At 42.1% G+C, this 12,166-nt stretch overlaps 1 protein-coding gene across 1 annotated transcript; it reads right to left on the reverse strand.

Moving 5' to 3' along the window:
• Window positions 1-1,707: 1,707 nt before the first annotated feature.
• On the reverse strand, window positions 1,708-10,190 carry tspan36 (tetraspanin 36). The gene is made up of 7 exons (XM_056592621.1): window positions 9,889-10,190; window positions 6,694-6,885; window positions 6,478-6,552; window positions 5,974-6,069; window positions 5,419-5,565; window positions 2,608-2,691; window positions 1,708-2,095 (listed from the first exon to the last, which is right to left on the reverse strand). The coding sequence occupies exons 1-7, from the start codon at window positions 9,946-9,948 to the stop codon at window positions 2,015-2,017; spliced, it is 735 nt and encodes a 244-aa protein (XP_056448596.1). The 5' UTR covers window positions 9,949-10,190; the 3' UTR covers window positions 1,708-2,014.
• Window positions 10,191-12,166: the final 1,976 nt, after the last annotated feature.

Raw genomic sequence — 12,166 nt, forward strand, 5'->3', positions numbered from 1 at the left:
CACACACACACACACACACACACACACACACACACACACACACACACACACACACACACACACACACACACACACACACACACACACACACACACACACACACACACACACACACACACACACACACGAGAGGAGAAGCGGAGATAGAAGTCCATCCCTGGTGGTTTTTCAGGCCATTTCGGTTCAGACAGCTCTTCATGAAAAAGAAAATTGGGCTGTTCGGCTGAATATCAACAAAGCATCTAGTAACAACACCAATTATTAACTCATGTTAATGTTTGTAAACAGAACCACACAGGAACCTATCTAGCAAATGTGCTTACTGGATTGCTATACACACACAGTCGATCATAGCTTTTAGTATTATTTGGGCAATGCATTATCAAATTAAATTATTTTCATCCTTAATTGGAGTATTACGGTTGGCCCGCCCTATTTGAAGCCCATAGTTCCCTGTTGGGCTCTGTCAACTTTTTACACATTTCCGCAGAATCCCAGCACGGGGGGATTATATGGCCCTAGCAAATAACAGAAATCTAGCACCATCTGTTGGTTGTTTTCATTCACTGCAACCAAAAATAGAGTTCTAACTTTTAACCATTGTTTAATGTCAGAAAGTCTACACAAGAAACAGAAACCTTTGTAAACTAATGCAAATTATGGTTTGGTTTGGTTCATCGGTAGCCCTTAAACATTTATGTCTTACAGTCTCAATGATGGTTTTGAAAGGGTAGAGTAGGCCATTTATTTGATAAGCATCGTTTGTCATATATATATTTTTAAATACTTCACATCCCGACAGCAATAAATAAATCAAATGCTCCGACTAAAGAAAATATAAAATCTAGTTCTGTGGTAGTGAATCACTCCATAATTCTGCCTACGTTTTTTTGTTCTTTGCAGTTCTCATGTACCAGCAAGGATTCCATTACATACGACAAAACATCATTGTTTCCATAGCATAATTTATTACTTTAGCAATAAATTATACACAACAGTAATCCCATCAATGCATAACTTTAAGGGAGAACTTTGCATTTAGTATGGAAGAGGCTTAAAATAGATAAACATTTATCAAACTACAATCTTAGCCTCTGAATCATGCCCATTTAAAATCAATACAAAACAGCGTAGATAATACCTCATATGTGAGAGACTTCATCCTCATATTAGCTCCCCTATAGGTGGAGTAGTGGTTTCTTTTTGTCATGTAAAAGCAGCGCAGAGGCGTTCACTAAAACCCCAAGGATGAAAACAAATAATGGTTAACCCCTTGTATTGTGTTAAATAAAATAACCATTTATTTTGTGTTCAGTAGATGTATGGATATACGAGTCGAATCAGTGCTTTGTGAAAACCATTCCTGCCCGGGCATATGTAAAGCTCAATGTCAAAAACCTGCCATTTGTCTTTTCACAGCATGTTCAATGTACGGTTCGAAAAAAGATTTGTGAGGATGAGCCACATGTTCCTAGATAACTCTTTATACTTAAGTGTTTCGTGAAGTTACTTTTATAAAGTGAAGTGTTTCGTGAATTGTCTTTTTGGTAGTTAAGTGTTTTGTGAATTGTGTCCAAAATTGTTTTCCAAGTTGGAAAAGAAACTGATTCCTTGCTTTAAAGTTTTTTCCTTTAAAAACACTCATGTTTTAGACGTGTGACAAATGCAAAAATGTCCCATAATGTGTCCTCATCAAATTATTTTACAATAATCTTTTTGCCCACATCAAATTGTTTTAAGAAAGTTCCATAAAAAGGGCTGTTATACTAAAAGGTTTGGTAACTTTTCCCTTCTGATTGCAGTCTAACGGTGACTCTGGGGAAGTGTGTGAACTCCTATAGCGAGGCGCAGGGACGTAACAGGCAGCCATGGGAGGAGACAGGAGAAAGGTTAAGACTGACGGAGCTTCACTTAGCTAAATGCATGGTAGAGCAGGTACTGCGTCAGAAAGAGGAGAAAGGATAAGGCTGAGGAAGAATATCTAAGCTAAATGCCTGGTGGAGAAGGAACTGCCTCAGTTATAGATGGGATGGTAGCCATTCCTCCTGTCGTTGCACCTACAGGTGATCACACACACGCTCAGCATCCCGAAGACCTGGAAACACACACAGACACCAAAACACACATTTAGGACTTCATAATCAGCTTTCTGAGATTCTTATTAGTATAGATTTGTTTAATAAACAATGTCTCCATCTTCTAGAGACCAGTTTATAAGTGACAACAAAAAACTGAAATTTCTCTAGTTACGCACACACACACACACACACACACACACACACAGAGGTGGGGGAGGAGATGGGAGGGCTGGAGGGAGGGAGGGGTGTAGATAAGGTGGATCTCGTGACTACTGGGTGATGATACATAAGTCACGCAAGACATGGAGTTGGCTGGGACACACACACACACACACACACACACACACACACACACACACACACACACACACACACACACACACACACACACACACACACACACACACACACACACACACACACACACACACACACACACGTATTATTCCCCCCAATGCGATATAGAGCTTTGACAATATTCCATGGGGGTCTCCCTGTCTGCGGCTCCTCAGTGTCATAACCATCTTACCTTAATTATGGCGAAGCCCAGGATCACCAGCATGGCATAACTCAACACATTCTGAAGGAGCACATCCACCTGGTCTTGGCATCCCTGAAACACACATTTTTATTATTACTTTTATCAAAGTTTGTGCATGATAATGAAGCTACACATAACTAGCTCGACAAATATACTTTTTGCATGGCAGGCTGACCTTTAACATGGAAACCTCAAATCTTCTAATGCTAACCCGCACAGGTTTCGGCTTACAAAGAAGGATTAGGGCTTATATTTTGACCGGGGTAATACCCAGTAACACAAATCGAAAACATACAATGGTGGTGATGAAGTGATATTAGAATACAGGGAACAACGAATGCAAATAAAGTATTCTTTTTATTATCTATGGGTTTTAACGTGTTGCAGTCAAAAACTCCTACAAAGCCTCTAATGGCATCTTAATATAATCATGTTCTATCAGAAAATAACAAAAACAAAAAGTGATAGAAAGAAAAAAATAAATTAATACCAAGCCCATTGGATCAAACACCGATTCGGATAATTTGATATTCATTTGATCATAAACACTGAAAACACAATTGAAATAATACTCTAACCACATAAAAATCAAAAGGATCTTATCATCACGCTCCACATCTAGACTTAGTGTGCTTACATGACACTCAAGAAAATCGAATTATTGGCTTAGTCCAACAATGATTGGATTTTTAAGATGCATGTATACACCTTAGTCGGACTAAAATCAAATCGAATCGGGTTACTCACCCCTAGATTATTCGATTGATAGTCGCATTAAGCGTGCATGTATATGTTCAATTCGATTGGAATCGGATTATGTGTTCTACGCATGCTCAAGTTCTTTTCCCGGGGCCGTGAGCCGTAAGTATAAGGAGACAATATTCTTGTTGTTGTTGCCGTCGGAAATCGGGAAACAGCGATTTCTTAAAACAGGTCGAAGAAGATTGAGGAAGGCGGTGTAACAATGTAGTTACCCCCTATAAGTGTATCATCATCAACATGCATTCAGTACACACTACGCTTCTGTTACGAGAGAAGCGTATGTGTGTAAGCGAGAATGGCAGTGTGTGTGTGAGTGACCTCAGCGAGTGAGTGGGTGAGCGATGAGCGCGAGCGGTAGCGTGTGTCAGTTTAGTGAATGAACGAGTCCGGTTGTGTCCGTGCAAACGTGTACTGTAAAGTTAGTTGAACTATGAATAAAAGTACCCAGCCTGTCAAGATTCGGTGGCCGCTTCATTCCGACTTATAAGCAGACCCACTGCCGGTCAAAGTGAAGGGTGTTACCCCCGAACCGCGGCCGAACTGATAGGGATATTATGTGTTATGAATCTTAAAGGAGACATATTATGGCGTTTTCACAACAAGTAAACATAGTATTTGAGTTCCAGAAAACATGTTTTTGAAGCTGTTTGCTGGAAATAGCTTTTTGGAAAGAAAATCTCGCCTACCGCTAATCCCCTCAGTTTCAGTCCCTTCAGAATTCTGTTTCTGGAGTCAGTAGCTTTAATGCAAATGAGCTGCTGCCCATTGACCAATGAGCTGTCAGACTGAACCACAGCATGGAGGAGAAGGGATTGTTGAGGTTTGCGGACTCCTGGAGCTCTATATCTATATAATATAATAATTATATTATATATGGGTATTTATATAATATTATATCTAATATCAAGGCCAAAAGCTATGTGCGCCTCTGATGAAATTATGAATCATAAAGACTGCGTCTGACGTCTCTGGCACTTTCACAACAAGTAAAGACTCATAGTGGGGGACATCTCGGCCATGGATGAGAAGAATTGGGGGAAAGGAACTTTGGCCTTGACTCTGAAGTCCATGAACGCGACATGGAGGAGAAAGGGATTGTACTCCCGGAGCTGAGCTGCCGAACTGCCGCCGAAGCTTCGGCGTCAAAGCCGTCCAGCCGCCGCTGAAGCTTTCCAGCTGCTCCGGCTGGTGTCCTCCGGGAGCTGAAAAGTCTGGTTGGGGTAGCTCGGCGGCAGTCCGGCAGCTCAGCTCCGGGAGTACAATCCCTTTCTCCTCCATGTCTCCTCCTCCGGACTGCAGTCTGGCAGAGAAAGGGATTGTAGGCCTACTCCCGGAGCTGAGCTGCCGCCGAGTTCCCCCCCGCCGGAGCTGCTCGTCCGCTGGTTCACAAAATCGTAGCTATATTCTGATCGGAGGGGAGTGGGGAAGTGAGAGGTAATATTCAACTGTGCCCCCTTTCTACGTAGGAGGGGGCGCCGAAACTGTCTTGCTCGTTTGGTAACTGTAGGCAGGGTACTTTCAGAGATGCATATCTCACTAAAAAAATCACGTACAGACTGTTTTCAAAGTTTTTATGCGTGTGGGAGCACCAGAGAGCCAAAAAAACACCCCAAATCCCAGGAAAAGTGTTGTTTTCGTATTATGTCCCCTCCAAAGACTGCGTCGGGTTCTCGAACTCTCTGGTACTTCAGAAACAAGTAAAGACTCATATTGGGAGTTATCTCGGCCATGGTGACGATGGAATTGGGGAAAGGAACTCTGGCTTTGACTCTCTGAAGTCAAGATTGAAACGCGACATGGAGGAGAAAGGGATTGTTGCCGTATGCAGACTCCCGGAGGAGCTGCTCCACCGCTGGCAGTGTACGACCACATACGACCGAGAGTTTGGAACAATGGAGCGTCAGAGAAATGGCAGTTGTCCGGTTGAGCAGCATAGTTGAACTACGGCTTTAAATCGTTTTAAGCTGTGCATGTAAACGTTGTGATTGTTAGTTCACAACAACAGCTCAAGCAGGGAGGGATAGGGCTGGAGCCCACCTTTGTGAAGAGGAACTGAGGCTGGTCGAGCTGGCCGGTGCACTCCGTCTGGTTCTTGCAGCAGGAGACGGGCACTGTGTTGTTGTGGCTGCTGTACCAGGGGGTGGACACCCAGCTGCTCAGGTTAAACACTCCACAGCACTGCAACTGTCGTGGGAGGGAGGGAAGAGGATATTAATCACTGCAGGCCAACTCAGGACTCTCTCTCTCGCTCCTTTGCTGTTGCCTTTCTCTAGCTTTCTCCTGACCCCTGTGCAGACAACTTTGGTATTTATTTTAGCTCTTCGTTCTCTCTCCTTTGTAAACAACAGTGCCAACAGTTGGCAAAAGCTTTCACAGATTTTAAAACATGAATACTGTACTTTATCATGCAAAGGCATTTGCAAGACTAGGAAAGAGAAGGATAAACACACTTATTTCAGACCCAACAACTTCAAGGAATATGCAAACCAGTGTGGGAGAAAAACAAAACAAAACATCAGTCGTAGAGAGCAACAGCAGTGAAGCATTTCCCGTTCAAAACCGCTGTAAGCACAACTGTGTTGAGGCCCTCACCTGGGACTGCAGGTGATCCACGGCAACGCTCTCTGTGCTCTGCCCGTCGTACTTCATGAAGACGTCGGTCATCGAACGCTGCAGGTCCTCAGTTATCTAAAACAACAAACAGACGGACCATCCACTTCAGTCCCTGCTCACACAAGCAGCTCAAGACCCGTCACAGACGGAAATACCTTGGTGCATTGCAGGCCGTACTTAACTTTGTTAAAAACATGGCAGAAATACAAGGGAGGTATTTTTGCAAAAACCTCTTGGGAAGCTATACAGAAACACACCTTAATACCGATTATCAGAGGCCATGTTGTGTTTGTATCATTTACAAACAGAAGCAACAGTTAAATGAAGCCGGGATGATGGGATTGCAATGAGAAAGGTCAACAGTATTTCGCGAATCAACACAGTGCAACTCAAACACACATCTCAGCACAGCTGCTGGACAGAAGGTTAAATACACAAAAGAGTAAGCATGTTGATATACATGAATGAAGGTTCCTGATTCACCTTGCCCTGGTAGATGAAACAGAAGGTCATAGCAGCAACTTCACCAGCGAAGAGCGCCAGGATGACGACCAGGAACTGGGGAAAAGAAACAGACATGAGAAAAGGACACAAATAAGCATCTTACATTTCATAGCAGCTTACAAAACCATACAAACGCACACACACACAAAATAATCGATAGTCAATAACAGAAACTCAAACACTGGTCAAACGCACCAAGCCAAGGCCGACTTTGGACTCTGAGATTGTGGCACAGCATCCCAGCAAGCCCAAAAGGAACATCGCCACGCCGACACAGATGATGATCACGGCTGGGATCATGACATATTTGTCCTCCAGGAAGGCCGCGAAGTTGGTGTAGCTCCGGATGATGTAGGCCCCCACATAAGCTAAGGCGGCTCCCGCAGCCTGCAAGGAAATATGGGGGAAAAATGTATTATTTTAAAGCTTTCAATAGCTGTGTGCACCCATCAGTGCGAGTGCTAAATGTACAAGAGTACCGCAAGTGCGACTACCAGTGGGTCAATGGCACACACATGTGAGGGCCCAACCCTACAACATCTTCAGTATAAGATAGAAGTGTTGACATTTTTCAAATAATCCAATCCTTCTCTAGCATTTTGGGGGAAAAGGCTGTTTTAAAAAAGCTTAAATGCTGCATTTCAGACATGTTCTCTCTGGTCTTGAAGCCAAGAAATATTTCTGATGCAATCATTTGAAGACAGAAGTCAGATAAGTTCAGGATGTTATTCACCCACTACTTAGTCACAAATTTCGGCCAAGTGTTGTTGTTACCATTATATAGATACCACCATTGGTGGATCTCTAATAGACTGCATTGTAACCACATATTATCTTTAAGAGTTGTTTAATAGTTAGTTCCCAAATGTCCTGTTTTCATCTGTTATCAGATTTTCGGGCTATTCTATCACAGTCATTGCTGGTCACAAGATTTCAGCAACAAAATCCTTGCATTGTAGAGCAAAACAGTTCACACACGGATTCAAGGAGCTGTGGGGCCAAGACATGTGAGACCAGGGCTGTTCTTTAGAAACACATTATATTCTAAGTGGAGTGTGAATCGATCAGGCCTTTTTATTAAGGTTCTCTTTAACCAACGTTTAAAGCGTTGTTTGGACGCATCAAACAAACCCAAGCAAAGACATATACAATGAAAGAATAACGGCTTGGTTTCAAATTCAGGCTCAACTGTTAAGAGGGAGAGAGTGTGGGGCTGTTTTTAAGAACATACATTGTGATAATCATGGGTCATTCACCTGATCAACATAATATTAATTCCTTCTCAATACGAAGAGTAAATGTGTTTAAAACGGGACGCCTAGTGCTATGAACTAACGTAATCCTGAATATTAGCATATGGGGGGGTTACGATCATGTGATCTGATGTTCCACAGATAACAAAGTTCAAGCCCACCATTTTGGTACTTCTTGACCAAGAACAAGACCCTAACAATTCTAGAATAAACAAGGAACATGTTGCACAATTGTTATTATTAATGGAGAATTAGCACTAAGATGACAGCTTGGAATGGGCCTGACATCCTGGGAAACAGTCATGAACAGTCAAAGGTCAAAACATACAAATGCTTCAGTCACTTTGTGCTTCGACTTTTTCCTTTGACTATCATACGTGATAGGGGTTGGATATATTACAGGTCTAATCCTGCCGGACAAAAAAATGCCTCAATAAATCCTCTGATATATTTATGATAACAAATAGTACTTTAAAGAATAGGCATGCTGATCCTTTTTAGTTTCTAAGTGTTTGATATTGATGCAGATCGCAGCAGATGGAAAGTGTATACGTTTATACATTTCTTCACCATTTGTGCATTGCCTTACTGAATCCCATAAGCTTCATAAAGCTCCACGATGATATTAGGGGGTAGGCTACTATGTACTTTGCTCACTGAGAAAAGGATCACATTTTTCAAGGTAATCTCAGCATACTCTCTGTGTGTGTGTGTGTGTGTGTGTGTGTGTGTGTGTGTGTGTGTGTGTGTGTGTGTGTGTGTGTGTGTGTGTCCCAGCCAACCCCATCTCTTGCATGACTTATGTATCATCACCCACTAGTCACGAGATCCACCTTATCCACACCCCTCCCTCCCTCCAGCCCTCCCATCTCCTCCCCCACCTCTTAATCGGACCAGGAACTCTGATCTTTTGCCTGAGAAATTAGACCACGTGGCTGACAGAACATACGTTCACCTACTCTGGAATGTGAGCAGAAAGCTCAAGGCCTCCACAGTTAACTTCAACTACTTACTAACTAAAGTTAAACTCCACCATGAACCGAGTTTCACTCAGAATGAACTCATGAAATATGAATGTGTTGTGAGTTAGTAGCGAAAGGACTCCAGCACTCACTTGTCCATCCAAAATGTAATGTATATAACATTTGATTTGGTTTTCTTTAAAATTTTAAAAGACATTTTACAGCTAAAACCTGGTTTGGGGAGGGCTACCGGATTGCCTTCATAATGGTTTGTCTTTATAGTTAAACATTGTTTGTGCTATGATGAGCCAACACTGTCAATTCTATTTTCCTCAAAGCAAATTGAATCATCGCTGAGAAAATTTGGAGAACTCAATCAAAGGAAGTGAAGATAGATATATACATATTTATACATATTTATACAAATGTTAAAAGTGGTTAGACTGTAAAAGAAACATAAAAGGTAGGGGGAGCGGGGGAGCAATAGGCAATTTGTATGTTTAAACAGAAATAAGGAACTGAAAGTCAGTGGGAATGGACAGTTTGTTTAACAGATACAAAGAGAGTTCTATGTCGGTCCAACCTAATAAGACTGTGACAACAAGAGTTGACACAGTCTGCTAATATAATTAGGTATGGTCTGATATTATAAGAACCTCAATTTGCCCCTCAAAGTCTACTACGAAAAGTTCATGGTCGACCCATGAGTATTCGGTAAATCTGGTCAAATTACCATTAAACTAAATTTCAAGGGAGGTCAATGCATGGCTATGACTAAACGCAATATGACTTTAAGTCCGCAGGCCTATACCGCTAATGGACTTTATGAATTATGCCTACTTGTTTTTTGTTACAGTAGAAGCGAAAGCTGACATTTCACCCTGAAATCCAAAGTTTTAAACCTAAGTAATACAACAGAACACAGACGCGACCAAATGGCCAAAACATAAACAGTGTGATTTAAAACATAACATCGACATATGACATGAAATTAAACTATGAGCCCAGCGATTCAGCTAAATAAGTGATCATATGTCATTTAAAAACAAAATCCAAGTTATTATCCGGATGGTTACGGAAGTAATGTCAGCCTTGTTTTCGTCCGTAGCTACCCCCGAGGTAGTCAAAATGCGACGTACGGTACAATAACGACGTTCAAGGCGGAGAAGACTCACCCAAAATATTAGACTGAGAAGCAGTAGCACAGTTTTCGACGTGATGATTCCGCAGTCCATCTTGATCGATATCTTTTGAGGAATGGAGAGAAGGAATAAAGGGCGGATTCTGCTTTCAATATATAGGTGTCCCGGCTGGTGTGGTTGTGATCCGGAGGTTGGATCACAAGTTCGGAGAATCGGACTGCACTGCTTCCAGCGTGACTGCTCTTTGCTTACACACAACAGTCACATGTTCAAAGGAAGTTGGCAGTGATAGACCGGTCCTATCGCCTGACGCATGAGCGCTCTTACGTCATACAGTCATGCTCCCTGGGGTCGCTACATACAGTTAAGTGGAGTTGAATCAGTCCATTAAGTCTAACCACAGATTAATTTGAAGTATCTAAATTGGAAGAAAGGGCAAATAGGCTATGAAGCCTATTGTTGTAGGTTGTTATTGGTTGTACATTTAAGCAAATGTTCAATGACGTGTGAAGCATTCTGAGTACTGATTTATACCCTGAGGCCTGAGAAAGTACTGCAACGATGATATTATTGGCGTAGGTAGGCTACTATGTACTTTTACTCCCTGAGAAAAAAGGACCACATTTTCCAGATAATCTCAGTGTGTAATCACTACTGCGTGTGTGTGTGTGTGTGTGTGTTTTCGTGTGTGTGTGTGTGTGTGTGTGTGTGTGTGTGTGTGTGTGTGTGTGTGTGTGTGTGTGTGTGTGTGTGTGTGTGTGTGCTACTTATCTTGCTACTTTTTTTTTAACCTTTCTATACAACAGATACATTGTGAATATTCAACAGAAGGACAGAAGAACAGAAGGAGGAATAAATGAATCAACAAAAACTGGATCATCAACATTTCTAGGTTCTGGTTCATAGCTCAGGAACGAGTTTTGTCTTCACTACTATGAGGATTTCCCTGATCTATCCCTTTGGCTATGTGTGGCATCATCTCTCATGAATGTAGAAAATATTAAATACACACATAAATATATACACGTTTCTCCCTCAGCCTCCATTTACTCCCATTAATTTCCCTGAAAGTGTTGGCGGCCAGTGATTAACATGGGGTGCAATGGGAGAAAGGAGGAACGTCCTCCTCTCAGTGGGTGTGACTAGCTAATGGCGCGTTTCCACAACCTATTAAAGAATTGGGCATTGAGCAGTTTACAAAGGAATGAATGACATTTTCATATATAATTAATAGCCATTTCTAAGAAGTTGATTGTTCATAAATGTTGACACTTGCATTTTCTTTGTCAATGCATAATAAAGTAGTAAGCTACTATGTTGATTGTTAATGCTTTCTTGTATGTTTCCTTAAGAGGTCAATGATGTCCCGCTTTGTTCTGGACTGTCACGCATTTCCATTACTTTTTACACGTCCCGCAAATTAAGACGTTGTTCCGGAAAAATCATTTATTTTTTTTTTTTAAATGCGTCTTTTATAATCTGCAATTTATCCAATAGCTGTGTTCGGAGACATCAGTAAGGGCTTTCATCAGGGGGCGGGGCGGGCTGTTTGATCATGTCAATCAAACTGGGACGTGGATGCAGGTTAAGGGCACGCCCACCAACAAGAAACAGTGCAAATCACGTCAGAACCGGTCAGAACGATAGTTGATATTATAACTCTAGTGATTGTAGGCGTAGCTGTAGGCTTCACATTATGGGCTTGTCCCGTTGAAAATTTAATCTATGCATCAATCAACGTGGGCACAAGCACCCCCCCCTCCCCATATGGATATGTTGCCACGTCCCAGTGGTGGTGGTGTCATATATATGAAAGAGGGCATTCAAATAAACTACAATGATCAATTAGGAGGCAGAAGCCCTAAAGGAAGTGATGCGACTACGATGATCAACTCCAGCCCTACAGGAAATGACTCAGCAAGTGCTCCATCTCGTTGCACCTCACCCAGCGGCTCGCTTGCAAGATTTGGGCCTAAAGTTCTTCCCAGACCTACACCCTAGCCATCCAACATGCATATGTTGAATTTAATAATGACAAAAAGTTATGAGAGAAATGCACATTAATTTTTTGTTATCTCATAAGCGGCGTGGTGGCTGCTCCTTTTGACCTTTTGACCCCAGACTTCAAAAACTTGGCCACAGGCCAGCTGTGTATACACACCCTAAGCCAGTAATGTTCACCTCCATCCCACAAAAAATGGGGACTATAGAAACTAACCTCTGTCTTATGTACATTTATTCTACTGTTGGAGGTCACGCCCCTTTCCCGCCTTTTTGAGATAGCTAGAGATGCCAAAAAGTGTACTGTACA

Source organism: Gadus chalcogrammus, chromosome 6 (genome assembly GCF_026213295.1).
Source record: "Gadus chalcogrammus isolate NIFS_2021 chromosome 6, NIFS_Gcha_1.0, whole genome shotgun sequence".
NCBI classification, from domain to species: Eukaryota; Metazoa; Chordata; class Actinopteri; order Gadiformes; family Gadidae; genus Gadus; species Gadus chalcogrammus.

What these genes read in the sequence shown, in the direction of transcription:
- tspan36 (XM_056592621.1), bottom strand. Translation starts at nt 9,948, where the DNA reads ATGGACTGCGGAATCATCACGTCGAAAACTGTGCTACTGCTTCTCAGT. An exon ending in TTCTCAGTCTAATATTTTGG is followed by an intron (nt 6,886 to 9,888) that starts GTGAGTCTTCTC and finishes ATTTCCTTGCAG; the next exon opens with GCTGCGGGAGCCGCCTTAGC. An exon ending in TGGGCTTCGCCATAATTAAG is followed by an intron (nt 2,096 to 2,607) that starts GTAAGATGGTTA and finishes GTGTGTTTCCAG; the next exon opens with GTCTTCGGGATGCTGAGCGT.